The 18,487-nt window shown below is 31.1% G+C and overlaps 6 protein-coding genes across 6 annotated transcripts; 4 read left to right on the top strand and 2 right to left on the bottom strand.

The window, feature by feature from the left end:
* Window positions 1-2,648: 2,648 nt before the first annotated feature.
* On the top strand, window positions 2,649-5,010 carry noxC (EF-hand domain-containing protein; the record flags this gene model as incomplete). The annotated part of the gene is made up of 5 exons (XM_020571417.1): window positions 2,649-2,868; window positions 3,068-4,225; window positions 4,312-4,559; window positions 4,640-4,686; window positions 4,965-5,010. 5 exons carry the CDS (start codon window positions 2,649-2,651, stop codon window positions 5,008-5,010), a joined length of 1,719 nt encoding a protein of 572 aa, XP_020438691.1.
* A 575-nt stretch (window positions 5,011-5,585) lies between these two features.
* Window positions 5,586-6,644, top strand: PPL_00386 (NADPH oxidase family protein; the record flags this gene model as incomplete). The annotated part of the gene is made up of 2 exons (XM_020571416.1): window positions 5,586-6,225; window positions 6,619-6,644. The coding sequence occupies 2 exons, from the start codon at window positions 5,586-5,588 to the stop codon at window positions 6,642-6,644; spliced, it is 666 nt and encodes a 221-aa protein (XP_020438690.1).
* A 2,906-nt stretch (window positions 6,645-9,550) lies between these two features.
* Window positions 9,551-11,625, top strand: warA (putative homeobox transcription factor; the record flags this gene model as incomplete). The annotated part of the gene is made up of 2 exons (XM_020571415.1): window positions 9,551-11,068; window positions 11,146-11,625. 2 exons carry the CDS (start codon window positions 9,551-9,553, stop codon window positions 11,623-11,625), a joined length of 1,998 nt encoding a protein of 665 aa, XP_020438689.1.
* A 50-nt stretch (window positions 11,626-11,675) lies between these two features.
* Window positions 11,676-14,271, bottom strand: nup62 (nuclear pore protein; the record flags this gene model as incomplete). Its single annotated transcript, XM_020571414.1, has 5 exons — window positions 11,676-11,716; window positions 11,870-12,002; window positions 12,072-12,180; window positions 12,252-12,433; window positions 12,529-14,271. The coding sequence occupies 5 exons, from the start codon at window positions 14,269-14,271 to the stop codon at window positions 11,676-11,678; spliced, it is 2,208 nt and encodes a 735-aa protein (XP_020438688.1).
* Window positions 14,272-14,790: 519 nt separating this feature from the next.
* On the top strand, window positions 14,791-15,887 carry PPL_00383 (zinc-dependent alcohol dehydrogenase family protein; the record flags this gene model as incomplete). The annotated part of the gene is made up of 2 exons (XM_020571413.1): window positions 14,791-14,998; window positions 15,064-15,887. 2 exons carry the CDS (start codon window positions 14,791-14,793, stop codon window positions 15,885-15,887), a joined length of 1,032 nt encoding a protein of 343 aa, XP_020438687.1.
* A 79-nt stretch (window positions 15,888-15,966) lies between these two features.
* PPL_00382 (uncharacterized protein) lies at window positions 15,967-18,028 on the bottom strand (the record flags this gene model as incomplete). Its single annotated transcript, XM_020571412.1, has 7 exons — window positions 15,967-16,068; window positions 16,162-16,238; window positions 16,315-16,453; window positions 16,695-16,892; window positions 16,998-17,166; window positions 17,255-17,656; window positions 17,784-18,028. 7 exons carry the CDS (start codon window positions 18,026-18,028, stop codon window positions 15,967-15,969), a joined length of 1,332 nt encoding a protein of 443 aa, XP_020438686.1.
* Between the last annotated feature and the right edge of the window lie 459 nt (window positions 18,029-18,487).

The raw sequence follows: 18,487 nt of genomic DNA, 5'->3' as shown, positions 1-18,487 counted from the left end.
ATATTTATATTACATACATATAGCTAAAATTTTAAGTTTTATTTTTTTTTTATTATTATAATCATCTAAACACCATCATCAATCATTATCATCAACATCACCAATAATTGAAAAGCTAGATGTTAATTTCTAGTAAGAGAGAGTTGTAACATATTGGTATCTTATACCCCCTCACCCTTTCTTTTCATTTATCTTTTCGAACTAATGAATATTGCTTTATATAGTGCAATATTGTTAACAATCGAAATCAAATCAACATATATATCCTAATTTAAAACAAAACTAAACACAACACAATAACAAGTAACAACAACCAGTATCAACTAATTGTATATTTAAATATTAATATAAATAAAAATACAATCTCCAATGAAATGCTGATTTTATGAATTTATTAACAATATTATGTATCTCACCATTCATTATTTATAATACAACGAAACATATTAACACAAAAGTAAGTAACTATATATAAATAGATAGTGAAATGAACGTCGTCGTGATGATTATATCCATCAACCAACTTATTGTAATTAATGACAATTATAATTATAAATGATAATCAATCACAATGAACGAATTGTTACACTGATAATAGTAATATTTAAATATATTCATCAAATGCTTGTAGTTTACACTCACATTTCAATTAAATTTGTTTATTAATTCATGACACACTGAGACATTTAATTTAGATCTATTTCTTTGTAAAATAAAAGATAACCAAATAAGATAAGATTTTTTTTTATTTATCTCTTTGATTAAACAGGGAAAACGATGTCTCACTACACAAATAATGCTGATTGATGTGTGGTATCGTATTAAAGTGGTGGTCGAGATGTGTTGTTTAAGTGGTGTGTGTGTGTTTGTGATTGATTCGAGTGTGTATTCTCTATTTGGTGATAGATTGAATCACAAGATATATGTGTTTGATTAGGTCAACAATGAAGATATTATTTATATAATAAACGTATTATTTATTTGTGTGTGTGTGATTTGTTTTATTTTCAATGATATCATGCGTTCATGTTGTGGTTGAATCAAAAAGGTCAATTATTAAACACATTATCAATACAACTAACCAGTCAGTGAAACTAAGATAGGAATGAATATGATCATTCAAAATTGTTTTTGACAATACAATTTGGAATTTTAATATATTTTTTCATTAATGTAATAAGAGCTTTGGAATTTTAGTCTATATTTAAATTGTTTGGGATGTTGGTTGTTGTTGTTGTTAATGTTTGTTGGTATTTGTTGTTATTGGGAGTTGAAAAGTATTTAAATTTGTGGGATGTTTTTATTGCTCTACCTGTATATAGTATATTTTTTGAAAAAAGAAACAAAAATGGAGGTGGTGTTTGGATTTGAAACTGGCTGGTTGGTTCTTGGCAATATATGAAATGGTTTGGAGTGTGTGTGGATCATACATTATTAATTAACCAAGCCAAATAAAAATGAAAAAAAAACAGAAAAAAAGAGTTAATATGTTCTTCATTTACAAATAATAGTCATGATAAAAAGAAATGAGAGGAAATAACAGTGAGAAAGGACGACGAGTATGAAGAGATCAAACCATACTTTTTAATATTACATCACATTTTTATTTGAGCGATTCCACGACTTGGCAAAATAAACACCAAGCATGAAATTCTAGTGGACAAACTTAATTGGAACTTATTTAAATTTATATATAAATCTGAGAGTGTGTAGGTAGGGTGGTTTCGTTGAGATTCTCGCGTTTCTGGTGTTGCTTCTGGTATTTTTGGGTGGTGTGACAGAGTATTGTTGATATTTAATATTCAAATATTGTACAATAAAAATCTATGATATCAAGATTCAGAAAAGAATTAGTGTGTGTGTGTTTTACTATAGATTCTATTTTATTATATGCTTAGTAGCTATTAATAATTTATATAATAATAAATTCTAGTATTTTTTTTTTTTTCCATCTGGTTGTTAATAACAACAATACTACTTATCTATTTTAAATAGAAATACTATAGAAGATTAGATTTATACAAATTTGTGCTTCCATTTTTAAAAACACAAATAACAACAACAACAATAACAAAAATAACAACTACAGTAGCAGAAACAACAACAATATTAAAACTTAAAATACAAATAATAATACATTTTTTTAAAAATAGATATAAAAACTTTTAATAATTGATAGAGTTGAACTGCAATCCATTATAAATAAAGCGTGGACAATAACCATTCATAATCAGTTTTCATCTTTTCAAATTCTAACAAAAGTCCGATTGGTTCACCTGTTTGGAGTTTATCTAAATACACACTCTATACTTTTTTTTTTATTCTCTCTTCTGAATGAAAATATTTACTATCTCAGTTTGGAACTGACCATTTTTATCTTTTAAATATTTACTGATAAAAATAATCACACCATTTGGTATGTACATATTTTCATTTATTTTTGTAGATTTCCTTTTATAAATATTTTATACAAATAGGATTCCGGTTGAACACTAAAAAATATTAAATTTTTAATCTTTATTGCTTCTTTTAATTAAATTTATATTAATTTATAAATAGAATAATTAATTTTATTAATTAATAAATTTGTTTGTTTATTGATAAAATATTTTTAGAATATTTAGTTATTTATATCTTCTGAAAAAAAAATGGATCGTATGCCATCACTCAATGAACTTAGAATATTCCATAACAATGTCCAAATACCTCTATCACAGATTCAAGAGATAAAGAATCCCCATGACATTCATTCAATTCGACAATTGGATCAGAGTTTAAATGAATTACCCCATATAGGTGTAAACAGAAGTAATTCAATTAATAGGATAATGCCAGATTACCAACAGATAATAATTGAAAAATATAAAGGTATTTACTTTATTTCTATTTAATTATTATTTGTTAAAGTATAAATAAATATCTAAAATAGATTAATTTTATCAAAAAATTATTTTTAATAACACATTAAAATTGGAGATAAATTAGAAAATAATAACAAACCCAAATTTGGAAATATTTGACTAATCACACTTTTTTATTTTTATACAAAAATAATTACCAAATTTAGAGAATGAACACATTATTAGGGAATTTATTAAATGTAAAAATAACGAAAGCACTACCAACGATGGAAATTGCAATCACGACAATCGATTCATTCTGATTGATCGTAATGAATTTACAGCACTCTTCAAAATAGAAGATGTTATGCTCATCGATTTGATATTCCATCACTTCCAGTACAACGATAAAAGTAGAGCAACTGATAGATTCACCTCAACTAATAATAATAACAGCAACAACAACAACAATCATCATAGTAATAACATTAATAATAGTAATAGCAATAACAAACATAATATTAGTAAAAATAATTTAAAAGATATAATTACAACAAACAATGTAATAACAACTAATAATAATAATAGTAATAATATTGATAACAATAACAATAATGGTAATATTGTTAGTTGTCAAGATGATAAACCAAGCCAGAGCTTTATCAATAACTATATGAGTAGCAGTGTTGAGAGTCATAATAGTGCTTTGTCGAGTGACACCAGTAGTTTCAGTGACAGCAACAACAACAATAGCAAGATCAATATATTGAAAAGACCGATTGCTGGATCATTTCCAATTGAAACACCATCATTCTACAACATACCATTGCAAAACACTGACAGTAGTCAACCAACAAGTCTTACCAACAGTCCACTAGAAGAACAATGTAACTTTACATCAACTGCTGACAATACTCCAACCATTGAGAATAACCTTAATAATATCATCGAAAATAATAACAATAATAACAATGATAATGATAATATTGATGATAATAATAATGATGATAATGATAATGATGAGGATGATGACATTGAAAATAGCTCAGGAAGTAGTAGTAATAACATTAGCAGTAATATTAGTAGTAGTGACAGTTCAAATGATGATCATAATAAAAGTATAACTACCGAACAAGATAATAATAATAATAACAATAATAACAGTACCATTAATAATGATGATGTAGATATCAATAAAAATAATAAAAACAACAAACAAAGTAGTACAAAGAAAGATAATAAACTATTTAAAAAGAAAGCAAAGAAAGAGAAGGAGAAGGAGAAAGACAAAGAGAAAATAACATCTTATGTCAATCTATTCGATATAATCAATCAAATTTACTTGATTATGTCAAATAGAGGTACAAAAGAAGATAGAATTAAAAGTATTTATTAAATAGAATAACAAATATCGCATGCAATTGAATAGTTAACTAATAGAATTTAATGATGATTGATTATTTTCATATAGGTGCTTTCAATTTGTATGATATCTATAATAGAGGATTTATCAATAGAGTTGATTTAAAGAATGTACTGGCATTCAGAATCAAACAGAATGGACTATCGATATCCGATATGACTTTGGAGAATTTGGTTGACAATGTATTCGAACAGTTTGACAAAAACAAAGATGGTATCATTGACTTTCAGGAATTCCAACAGGAAATGCTATCGATCAAAGATAATGAACCAACAACAAAACCAATTGAACAAAAGGTAAGTTAAAATGATATATAATTAATTAAAAACAAACAAACAAACAAACTAACAATAATTATTAAACTTAATAACAATAGAAAACAACACAGGGTGTTAAAACCTATTTCAATATTGAAGGTATTAAGTTAATTTATATATTGATGATCATTTTGATGAATGTTGGAATCACTGTTTGGACATACTTTGTTGTTTCCAACTCATTCTTGGCACTACACCTGTTTGGCAATGGTCTATATGTCACTAGAATTGCAGCGGGTACCATCAGGTTCAATGCATCATTCATACTGCTGACCATGTGCAAGCAAATATTCACATGGATCAGAAATACAAGAATACGATCTCTGGTTCCGGTCGATAAATATCTTACATTTCACAAGATATTTGCATTGTTTTTAGTTTTAGCATCATTAGTTCACACGTATGTATATATGAAAAACTGCAAACATAAACCAACAAAACATTTAACTAACTAACTTTGATTGATTGATCGATCGATCGATATCAAGTGTCGGCTGGTTCTTTGGTATGGGAATTGCATCGACCAAACCAGACTATGTATTCTTTAGTTGTATGTTTCCACATTTCACAGCCAGACCTACTGTTTGGGCAATGATATTTCTCAGTGTTCCTGGAATCACTGGATTTCTCATGCTGGCAATACTCATCGTTATGCTAGCTTGTTCGTTCAAGAGTTTCAGAAAGAGATTCTTTGAGGGGTTCTACTACACACATCACATTTTCATTTTGTTTTATATTTTGTTGATTGTCCACGGATCACAGGGTTGGATCTCACCGCCATCGTTTTGGAAGTGGTTCATCGGGCCTGCTGCACTCTATATGTTGGACAGAGGATTCCGTCTATGCCGAAAAACACACAGAGTATCGATAGTCAACTTCAGTCTAAAGAATTCCAAGGTGATCAATCTCACTTTCAGTAGACCTAGCTCGTTCAACTACAAACCTGGACAATACCTGTTGGTCAACGTACCGCAGATCTCGAAACTTCAGTGGCACCCGTTCACAATGACATCGTCGCCACTCCAAGATCATATTAGTGTGCACATTCGAGTGACTGGCGGTTGGACTAAATCGCTGTTTGACTATCTCTCGAGGAAACAAACAAACGATGCTCTCGACTTGGAAGTCGGTGCCAAAGACATTGAGATCAACATCGATGGACCTTTTGGCTCTTCTTCGCAATACGCACTCAAAGAGAAGCAGATCATTCTCGTTGGCGCTGGCATTGGTGTTGCCCCGATGGCATCGCTTTTGCAGGATATCAAGCTGAAAAAGGATTCTCTGAAGAACCGTGCCTCTGGCAACTACGGTGCGTCAAACGAAAAGGCGATGGACATTGGCAATCTCGAGAAAGTACACTTCTTCTGGCTAAACAGAGATCCCAATTGCTTCCAGTGGTTCGAAGAGTTGCTGATGGAAATCGCGAGAACCGGAAACGATACACCGAAAATATCGGTGCACACATTCACCACCCAGTGTATTCCAAAGAACGATGCACGTACCTTTATGCTCTGGAATGGATTGGAAAAGATGTTCAAACATCAGGGATTGGATCCAACCACCAACCTACCATTCAAAACACATTGGGGACGTCCGAATTGGGACGCGATATTCGATTACTATTCAAATAAATACCCAGGTGAAAGTATGTAATATGAAATGAATTTAATTGAAACGAAACAAAACAAAACATCTAACTAACAAACCTCATTAATTTTCACGATAACCAACTAACTTTAGCAATAGGATTGTTTTGTTGTGGACCGCCAGCACTATCCAAAGAACTCTATGGAAAATGTAAACACTTTACAAGCTTAAAAGGAACGAAATTTAAATTCCACAAAGAGAATTTCTAAACAATTTTTATTCAAAATTAATTATAATAAAGTAAAATTGATGAAATGTATCTAATCCATTTTATTCATATGTAATCTCATGAGATTATCAAGTTCACATTTTCCTTAATTTATATAATTATTTTTATTTTGAGATTAAAAACAATCTTTTAAATATTTTTTTTTTCTTTTTTTTTTTTTAGTATTAGTATATAATCATTACCTTTAATTGATAATAGATATAATATATCTAAATTCTAAAGTTTTAACGAATGATTATTATTATTATCAATATTGTAACACTAACCCGAGGGGTTACATATGTTAAATTACTAAAAAGAGAGATATTAGACAGTGCAAACTTTCATTCATAGTAATTGTTAATGTTTTTTTGAACCATTGATATTCAAAAATAAAAAAAAGTTAAATTTTACAATAAATTTAGAAATCTGTTTTTTTTTTTTCTATTATTCATAGGAATTAAAGCTCAAAAAAAAATGATATCAATCCATATCTTTATTTAATTAATAATTCAAAAAATTAAGAAAAACTGAAACATTTTTAATTTTCATTGGACAAATAACAAATCCATATTTTTTTTTGTTTTGCAAAAAAGAAAGTTTGTATGAAAAAAAACAATTTTCTATTTTTGGTCTTTTTTTAGATTTTTTTTTTTTAGATTTTTTTTGTATTTTTGATTTAATTAATTAATTTATTAAATTCGGTTTTTAATTTTTTTAATTTAAATATTTGTTTTTTTTTAAGTTACTTTTTGGGTGATGGTTTTTTTCACAATTAAAAAATTAGAATATTTTAAAAAAAAAAAAATTAAACTCACCAATAACAATTAAAATTTTTATTATAATTAATTAATTTATTAAAACAAACAAAATTATCACTTTTTTTCTTTTTTTATTTTAAACACAGCGTTTATATCATTTTTATAATATATATATTATAATATTACTATCAGCTTACTATACTATCATTATTATAGAAGGTAAATAACACACACTACACTAAACTACACTACAGCGCTGAGTAACAGTAGTAGTGACCGGTGTATGATATTGAACACCTAGCATCTTATTTATTATTTTTTTGTGCTGCTTTTTTTTCTTTTTCAACACAAACACTTTTTGCTGCTCATGATTAGTTCTTCCCTAAAAACAACAACACCATAACAACAACATATAAATCTACTTCAATTAATTAGTTTTGCAACAACAACTAAATTACCATTTCGACACCCCCCAAATATATATTATTGATAGTTAAATTTACAACTAAATAGTTAATCACAATAAAATCCATATAAAATTCACAATTAAACAGTAACACACCACAGTATAACATAATAGTGAAAACACTCCATTAATTAATAAAAAAAAACAACCATTATTACAAACAATAAATAACATCATCAAACATTAATGAAAACCAAACCACATCAAAAACAATATAGTAATAAAAAACATCTAGATTACTCTTTTACCTATAAAAATAGTAAATTAATTCTATTATTTGGTATTGTTTCAACCTACCTACCTACTTGTTAAGAATATAGTATACTATTACATAAAAGAAACACTTGTACAGCAATAAAAAAAAAATAAAAAAAAAACATCACCAACACCATACAACAACAGGAGAATATCAATATACTAATCATCACATTAGTAATTATAATAGAATAATAAATATAAATAATATTAATAACAACAACAACAAATATTAATTTATAAATAATAACACAGATCTATTTTAATTAAACTACTATAAGATCTTACAGACAAAGTAAAGTATAAATATCTACAATATTTAACTACCCCTACCAGCACTAAAACTCCCTCATCACCCATGACAATTAATAAGAATGCACTAACAAATACATTTATCTAAAACTAAAAACAAATCCAATAACCTAGAGTGGATTTTACCCTTTTTCTCTCATCAAATAGATACGCACACCTTCACAAACACACTCTTCCTTCATACTCACACTTATATGGCGATTCTTGTGATATGAAGCATCATTATTGGTTTGTTTGTTTGTTTTTTTTGTTTTATTTGTTTGTATATAAATGTTGACATAATATATATATGTTGTTGTTGATACACCAATGTATCAACGTATTCAACAAATTCGTCAGGTTATGGTATAATTCTCCACAAAATCACTGTAGAATTAATTAAAACGTTCATTAATTTTGAATTAATTAATTGTGTAGAAATTGAATCAACCCTATAACATCATACCCCTAATTAATCTATTCAATGTGTGGGGTGGTCACATTTTTTAATTATTACAATAACCTTCACATCATATAACAAACATTGTTTCAAAACAAAACAAAAATAAAAACACTACATAACATTGTATATTATTTCTTTTTCTTTTTTTTTCTTTTTTTTTTTTCTTTTTTTTTTTTTTTTCAACTCATAAAATAATTAAGAAATTTGAAGAAGGTTAGATTTAAATAAATAATATTTTTTACATATGATACACATTTTTCACAATTAAATAATAAAATATCTTGAAAAGATTCAGAAAAAAAAAAACAAAGTTCTCCCCAATTTCATTGTTCATCTTTTTTTATCATACAATGTTATAATAGTTTTTTATTAATTTTTATTTTTTTTTTTTTACCATATTTGGAGGTTGTTGTCTTCTCTTTGTTCACTTCATTATATTAATAATCTCACTATCTTATTGTTTGCTTTACATCACCAACGCCTCTTTTTAAATTATTTTTGGTTCGAGCAAACCACAAAAAAGCTTGTTTTATTGGTCCAAAACCAACCACCTCCCCAACACCATCCTGAAACACCATCATCCACACACAAAAAAGAACAACCTGCGATCATCAAAGTCTCAGACAACTAATCGTTATTTAATAAAATAAATAAATTTTGATTGATTTTTTTTGTTTTTCACAATTTCAAAAAGTACTGTTAACCAGTGGTTTATGTCATATTCACACGTTTTTTTTGATTTTATTTAATTATTTTTCAATCAATTCATCAATTTTATTAATAACACCAACTTTGACTAACTTTTTTTTTTCAAACAATTTGCCAAAAATAAAAAAATAAAAATAACAACAATAGTAAGACAATATATTAATAATCAAAATGTCACATAGAGTAGCAATGAATCCACCAGTAGGTGGACACTACTCCATGCCCACCAATATCTATGGTTATCCATCAGCAGCAGCACCACCAGCAGCAGCAGCAGCACATCATCATCCAACTCCACATCAATACCAACAAGCACCTCCACAATATCATTATATCGATGGCAGAGCACCGCCTCCCGATCGATCTTATCAATTCTCATCGGCACCATACCCATCACAATACAACCAAAATATAAAGCAACAAGCACCTGGCTTCAGTTTGTATGGTTCATCGTCTGGCAACGATTATTACCAACAGAAGCATAAATCACCACCACCACAATCGATTTCACAGAGTCTATCACCATCACTTTCACTTTCAACCAGCAACTTATTGGATCTTGAGGATGATCCATTGAAAAAGAAGAGAAAGAGAACATCTCCGGATCAACTAAAGATTTTAGAGAGAATATTCCTTGCACATCAACATCCTAGTCTAAACTTGAGAAATCAATTGGCCATTGAGCTCGGAATGACACCGCGTTCTGTTCAAATATGGTTCCAAAATAGACGTGCCAAAGCCAGAAACATGGAGTTTAGACCACCTTTGACCGGATCATCGGAGCATCTCTACGATTCACTCACTGGTCTTTCCTCGATAAAGGGTGATGTATATTCAAATATAAATGATAAGCAATCGGGATCAAGTTCGCCAGGTGACAAATCCCCATCGGTAGCATCAATATGGAATCGTATTTTGCTACACCCAGGAAATGCCGAAAGCCTCCTTCGCTACAATCCAGAGGATCCAAACTCTATCGATGTCAACACTAGAGACAGTCGCGGTCTCTCACTTTTGTTTACAGCCGCTGTTCTTGGATACGAGTTCCAAGTTCGAAGACTTATTGAAAGTGGTGCCGATCCAAACATTCGTGATAACCAGGGAAACACCCCGATACTTGCCGCATCCCTTTTGGGAAATATTCACAATGTGGAGTACTTACTCCAATATGGTGCCGATCCTAACCTAGTTAACGATGAGGGTGTTTCTCCTTTGTACGCAGCTGCCAAGAGTGGACATACCAACATTGTGCGATGTCTCCTCGAAAATCATGCCGAAGTTTCCACACGTCACCAGACCACTGGTGAAACACCTCTACATATCGCTTCTCTTAAGGGCTCTGAACGTATTTGCCAATTGCTTTTGGAGAACGAAGCGAAACCCACTGTACTCGATGTAAATAACTACACACCACTTCATCATGCCTCAATCATGGGACACATTGGTATTGTCAAACTTTTAGTCAAGTATGGTGCCGATTTAGAATCTCTTGATCGCGAAGGTCACACTCCATTACATACCGCCTCACTCATGGGTAACGATTTGATTGTCTCTTATCTTTTGGAAAAAGGAACCAACCCCAACATTCAAGACAATGAAGGATTCTCTCCAATTCATTATGCCATCAGAGAAGGCAGAATTGAAACTGTAAAAATATTAATTAAAAATAGATCCAATTTAGATTTAAGTGTAAGTTAAAGGATATGATAATAACAACAAAAAAAAAACCAACATTTTATATTAACATAATATTTTTATATATATAGACTTGTAATAAACAAAACGCCCTACATCTTTCTGTACAGTATGGAACTGTCATGATGGGACAACTAATTTTTGATAATTATCAAGGAAAAATCGATGTCTTGGATGACCAAGGACACACACCACTATATTTGGCTGCCAAGACAGGAAAGTTTAATTTTGTAAAATATTTAATCGGTAAGGGCTCATCTGTAAAGTTGGCTCTAGAGATCATGCAGAGAGAAGGAGAAGACAAGGAGATTATGGAAATACTTTTAAAGAATTCAAATCATTCCAGTGGAAGCAGCCAGGAAGAAGATGAGAAGTCTAAAGATAACAAAAAGAGAGATAGACACAGCTATGATTCAAACAACTACAACAACCAACATTCACATTCAATCAACGAAATCTTAGATAACGACGATAATGAAGACTATTACAACTCGTACTCTGGTAGAATCATAAGCAACTCTCACAGTTACCAAAGTCAAAACCAATCTTAAACCAAATAAAGTGAATTTTTTTTATCATCCTATTATAATTTCATTCCACATTATTTATGCTTATCCATTAGATCAGTTACACGGCAACAACCTATAAAAAAAAAAACAAATTTAAACAAAGATTGTAGTTAACAGCATATAAATACTTTGTGTTTTAAAGTAATTATAATACTCTTGGCGGTTTGAATTTTTTGTGTATTTATATTTGTTTTATATTTTTTAATTTATTTTATCTATCTTCTGCTGACTCTTGTTATTGAGAGATCATCTTCCAAGTTTTGAATTTCACTGAGAGACTCTTGTAATATCATTGATCCTTTGTCTAACCACTGCAGTGCATTTAAATGATCATTTAATATCTTTACAATTTGTTGTTTCTATATTAAAAAGATTAAAAATAATTAATAAGTTTTTGCAAAAGTAAAAAAATAAATATAAAAACTTACTTGATCTACTGGTTCGTTTGGTTGTGATTGATTGATATTTGATACAATTGATTGGAGCTTAGATTCAATACTTAAAATATCTTCATCTATCTTCTTTGTTGAATAGTAACTATTGATAAAGTAGAGATTAAAGTTTAGAATGAGAAATAAATAAAAATAAATAAAAAGTTTGATACATACATTCTTTCTCTTTCAATATCAGAAGAAGATTCATTTTCTCTTGGATTTGATTTAATTTTTTGGTCAAGTGCATTTAATGATTTCTCTAGTAATGATTGTTGATCGGTTATGATATTGATAACTTGTTCTAATGATTGTTGTTGTGAGTTTATATGTTGAACTGTTTCCATGAGTTTATTTAACTAAAAGAAAAATAAAAAATGAAAATAATTTAGTTATTAATATTATAATATATAATCATCTCTCGTTTAAATGATCATTAATTCTTTAAACTTACTTTTTGAGAGTTTTCCATGATAGCAGTATCCCATTGATAGATTTGTTTAGCTTGATGATAGAATTCTCTTGTTTGTTTCTCAATCTCTGTGCTCCACTCTCCAAATAGTTGCTCTAGAATCTTGCTTTCATTAATTTCGATGACATCTTCTGTTACTGGCTTTGCGGATGCCAACATTGATGTTGTGAGTGGTGATGTAGAAGAGGTGGCAGTTAAGCTAGATGATGCCGGTGTTGTCGAAGTGCCAGTTGCAGTTGGAGTTATAGTTGAGGTAGATGTTTGGCCAGCTCCTGAAAATAGACCTGAAGTAGTTGTTGGGCTTGAGGTTGTGCCGAGAGACAGTGATGGTGTAGCCGAGGAGGTGGAGGTGGCTGAGGATGTTCCACTAAGTAAACCACTTGACAACGAAGATCCAGTTGCTGCAGACGATCCACCAAACAAGCCACCCGATAACAATGATGAGCCTGTAGTTGAAGTTGGTGTAATAGTTGAGGTGGAAGTCTGTCCACCTGTTGTTGCTGATGATAATGCCGGTGTGCTACTTCCAAAGAGACCACCAGAAGACAATGAAGAGGTTCCACCTGTTAAATTGGTGATCGATGGTGTTGTCAAAGTTGGAGTTGCTGTTGTTGTTGTTGGAGTTGTTGTTGTTGCTGCTGTAGTTGTGCCAAACAATCCACCCGATCCGAGTGTTGTTGAACTAGTTGTGCTAGGTGTTGAAGATGTAGTGGAAGGTGTGCTCAATAAGCTAGTACCGCTACCACCAAACAATGTACTACCGGTGGCAGGTGTGCTGGTGGTCGATGGAGCCAATGTTAAGCTAGAGCCACCAGTTGTAGTTGAAGATCCACCAAATAAACCACCACCAATACCACTGGATGTAGATGGTGTGGTTGTTGCACCACCGAGAGAGAGTGAAGTACCAGTTGTCGATGGTGTATTAGATGTTAAACTACTACCAAATAAACCACCACCAATACCACTGGATGTAGATGGTGTGGTTGTTGTACCACCTAGAGAGAGTGAAGTGCCAGTTGTCGATGGTGTATTAGATGTTAAACTACTACCAAATAAACCACCGCCAAGACCACCACTAGGTGCTGCGGAAGTTGTTGATGGTGTTGTCAAACTCGAACCACCACCGAACAATGTGCTTCCAGTAGTAGTGGATGTCGATGGTGTTGTCAAACTCGAACCACCACCGAACAATGTACTTCCAGTAGCAGTGGATGTCGATGGTGTTGTTAAGCCTGATCCACCAAATAATGTACTTCCAGTTGTTGTCGATGTCGATGGTGTTGCTAAACCTGAACCACCACCGAACAATGTCGATGAAGTAGTCGGTGCACTAGAAGCACCACCGAATAGCGAACTTCCAGTTGTTGTCGATGTCGATGGTGCAGTCAAACCTAGACCTGAACCACCAAACAAATTGTTACCACCACCGGTGGAAGTTGTTGACGGTGCAGTCAAACCTAGACCGGAACCACCAAATAGATTAGAACTACCGGTGGCAGGTGTAGATGGTGTAGTCAAAGATAAACCAGTACCGGCACCACCAGCACCACCAAACAAATTAGTACCACTACCACCGGTGGCAGGTGTAGATGGTGTAATCAGACCGCCGCCAAACAATGAACTTCCACCAGTAGATGGAGTTGTAGTGGACGATCCAAACAACGAGCTACCAAAAGGTGTGCTACTACCTGTTGTACTGCTACCTGATGTGCCTGAAGTAAACATATCTATCTAACAATATATTATTTAAATAATTATATATTACAACAACAGATCAATCAAGTAAAATAGCTTTTTTTGTTAAAATAAATTTATTTTCGATTTTAAATTTTTTTTTTTTTTCATTCTTCAAAAAAAACCCTCCAAAATTTAAGTTCAGCATTTTCATTTTTTATTTTTTCCAAGTTTGTTTATTATCTGTATCTTAAGAGTATAGGTTCATATATATATCATTTCTATTTGTAATATATTATTAAAAAAATTACTTATCTTTGATTTTTAATAAAGATTATAAATAGCAATTAAAAAAACATTCAACAGCAGTTTATTGTTTTTACAAATTCGAAAATGGGTTATATTTATTCATATGAATATGGAAATTAGTTTACAAAATTTCTATTTATGTATAAAAACTCGAATTTATGTTTTATTTAAATATTTAAAATTATTTAAAATGTTGTAGTTTTTAAATCCATTCAATTAAATTACAGATTTAATTTAAACTAAAATAATTAAAATAAAATAATGTCAGCTAAAGGAGTTATTTTTCATGAGTATGGAGATTCTTCGAAATTAAAAATTGAAGATGTTCCCATCGAAGAACCAACTAAAGGTCATGTCAGAGTTAAAATGATGGCTGTAGGTTTGAACCGTGCTGAAGTTGTTTTTGTAGAAGGAAAATTCACTGAACAACCGAAAGATCTTAGAAAGGGTAGTTCTTTAGGTTATGAAGGTAATTATTTGAATTAAAATAAATATCTAAAATATTAATATAAAAAATAAATCAAAAAAAAATAGGTGCTGGAATTGTTGATAAAGTAGGAGAAGGTGTCAAGAAATTCAAGGTTGGTGATAGAGTTGCCGTTTTGTGTAATGTTTTGATGTCTGAGTACCCAACGAATATGGAGGAATGTATCTTCCCAGAGTATGCTTTGGTCAAGATGTTGGATGGCCAGAGTTTCCAAGATGCCGCCTCAACATGGCTAGCCTACTTGACAGCCTACTTTGCTTTGGTAACCAACGCCAAGTTGAAAAAGGGTGACTGGGCTGTGATTACTGCTGCCGGTTCCAGTGCTGGTTTGGCAGCTGTCCAAATGGCAAAGTATCTCGGTGCCAATGTCATTGCTACCAGTCGTACCTCTTCGAAGCGCGACTTGCTCATGAAGTTTGGAGCGGACCGTTTCATCGCGACCAACGAGGAGGACATCAAGGAGAAGATCCTCGAGTATACCGGCGGCAAAGGTGCACATCTTATCTACGACTCGGTCGGTGGTGATTGGCTTGAGAAGTTGGCCGACGCTACAGCCGTGCGTGGTATCATCATTGAGTATGGAAAGCCTGGTCCGAAACCAATGATTCTACCATACTACCAGTGCTTCTCCAAGTTCTTGACTTTCAAAGTTTACTTTATGGCAGAGTATACAACACTGCCAGATTGTCTTGAGGAAGCAGTTCAATTTATCAACAAGCTACTGCCAAAGACTCAGTCGATTGTCGGTAAGACATTCAAGGGAATCGAACAACTACCGGAAGGACACAAATTTTTGGAGGGTAACAACGTCTTTGGAAAGGCAGTTGTTGAGTTTTCAGACTGCGGTAAAACATCCATGCCATCTCAATAGTCAATTGGAATAAATAAAATAAATCTTCAATATAAACATTATAGTTATTTATTTACTTTAACTTTATTTAATCTTTCTTTTAATGATTCAAAAATGGTTTTCTAGTTAAAATATATTCGTCAAATGCCTTCCAAAATTCAATTTGTCCTGTTAAATCTAAATGACGTTTTTGTCTGCTTATCTATTGATTTGTTTGTTTTTGATTAAATTAAGATCGTTTGTCAATATATTATAAAAATATAATAATAAAATAATGATAGTTATAGATATTTACATGTAATATTTTCACATCCCATGATTTAACTGATTCTGGTACAGTTGTATCGTCGAGTTTCAGATAAAATCCTTTAACTATAAAAAAAAAAAAGTAATGTAAGTATGATTAGTGTTCTTATAATATACTGTCTTAATGAAAAGGATTATTTACTATTTGAAAGAATATCGACTGGAGTTGGCCATTTCCAATCTTTAAATTGCCAGGCTTCACCTTGTACAAATACAGCAGCCACTCTTGGCCAGTCTTCAGCTTTCAATAGTTTTATATTGTCGTATACTTCGTAGGTGATCTTTGGTGTAGAGATTCTGTCGAATGCGATCACCGTAGGCTTTGATATGTTCTGAGAGGAAAGTTCATTCTTTTTCTCCAAAGACGGTGTCCACTTGGCGTTCTGAAGAAAGTCTTGTGCATTAAATATAGATAATGTTGCAGTCAATGATGAAGGTACAATAATAATAGGTGTTCCTAAAATAGTTTGATTGATAGATAGATAGAGATAGTGTTAAATTTGATGATCTTAACTAACAAACTTGATTGTCTGATGATAACTTACGGTTTGAACCAATGCTTGCAGAATCGTGTAATGTTGATGTCATCGATGATTTGTTATTAGCACCACCACTTGTTGGGTGTGGTTTGCTCGAACTACCTGGTATAGATGAAGAAGACGATGGTCTCTTTTCTTCTTTTTTAAATTGATTGTATTTATCCAATATATCTAAATATGCCTATATAGTTATCATTTCATATATATATATATATTTCGAGTTAGTTATCTACACTAAACTATCTAATCTATGTTTAACATCTTCTATATTGATTATATTACATACAGTTGGACCATTCAAAATAGATGTTCTATCATTTGTTGTTTTCTCTCTTTGTAATATCATCTTTGTGATTGGTTCGTCTGCCATCATAAAATTTGACTTTTCCATGCTCAATGCTTTTCTCTTATTTCCAATATCCTCCATAAATTGATTCTCACTATCTTTAAGTGAACTGTTATGATAGATAAGATAAGATAAGTTAAGATATATATGTTAATATTATATTATTATTTTCTTTAGATTTTAGTTTGATTACTTACTATGATTCATTTGGTTTGCTTGGTACAGCAAGAAGATGTGAAGTGAATGCAGATTTCTCGCTGATCATTTCGTCGGTGAGATCAATCTCTGGAATATGCGATGATCGATACGATGCATCGTATTGGTAGTCGTGATCACCTCCAATCTTGTATTGGTCACCAAGCGAAGCACCGGAAGCATCGTACATACTCTGCTGCTGAGTACCTGTTGAATACTGATTGTTGGAATCATCTACCTGCATAGCATCGCTCTGACTGGTAAGCGATGAATCCATCGATTGTTGCGTACCGGTAGACACTGCACTACTACTACTTCCACTCATCAAAGAACTATCATAGACAATCGATGACGAAGTATCGACTTCACCATCGAGATATGCTAACAATTCCTTTCTATCATTACTACAATAACAAATATTTGTTTAATAATAATAATAATAATAATAAGATTATGTTAGTTCTAATACTACTACTACTATCACACTTTAAAGTGATAACTAATAGCTATTGGTGGTTAACTTAAACTTACAGTGAAACAGCGGTTGTACCGGCACGAGCAACTTGAAGTACATAGACACCACGAGATACATCACGATTGAGATGACAAAGATGTACAGCTTGTAAGGTGTAGTATGTGTTGTTTGCAGAGCTTTTGAATGCGGTCGGTACATTCTTATTGAATCTTGTCTTACCAAACACATATTCGTCACCCTCTATCACTGGTTGTTGTTGTTTCGACAACACATCTCTGAGCATAGTCAATGGATCAGCCATTCTTTATCAAAATATCTAAATATACTAAAATATAAAGTATAAATATTATATATTCTTATAAATTTAGATTAGATATAGAGATTAGATTTGTTTTATTTAAAAATAAAACAGTTATATTCAAAAAAAAAAAAAAAAAAACTTTTTCAAAAATTTGAATTTCAATAAAAGTTGTTGTATGGTCAGAATTTAATATACAAACAGAAACATTTTTATATTATATGTTAAGATTAAATGGAATACTATTTTTTAAAGTTTATTATTTTCAATAGTACCTTCAAGTTCATTATGTTATTTAAATATCTGAAATCATAGTAAATTTAAATATAACATAACCTTCAAAATGATTATATTTTAATTTCAAAAAATAAATAAGTTATAAAAATAAAAGATCATTACAATCTAAATCAGATTTCAAACTTGAATGATTTATTTAATTGGTTGGTTGAACAAAAAAATTAA

Source organism: Heterostelium album (genome assembly GCF_000004825.1).
Source record: "Heterostelium album PN500 unplaced genomic scaffold PPL_scaffold1, whole genome shotgun sequence".
NCBI classification, from domain to species: Eukaryota; Evosea; class Eumycetozoa; order Acytosteliales; family Acytosteliaceae; genus Heterostelium; species Heterostelium album.
Note: the sequence above shows the minus strand (reverse complement) of the source record. Positions and strands in the feature narration are given on the sequence as shown.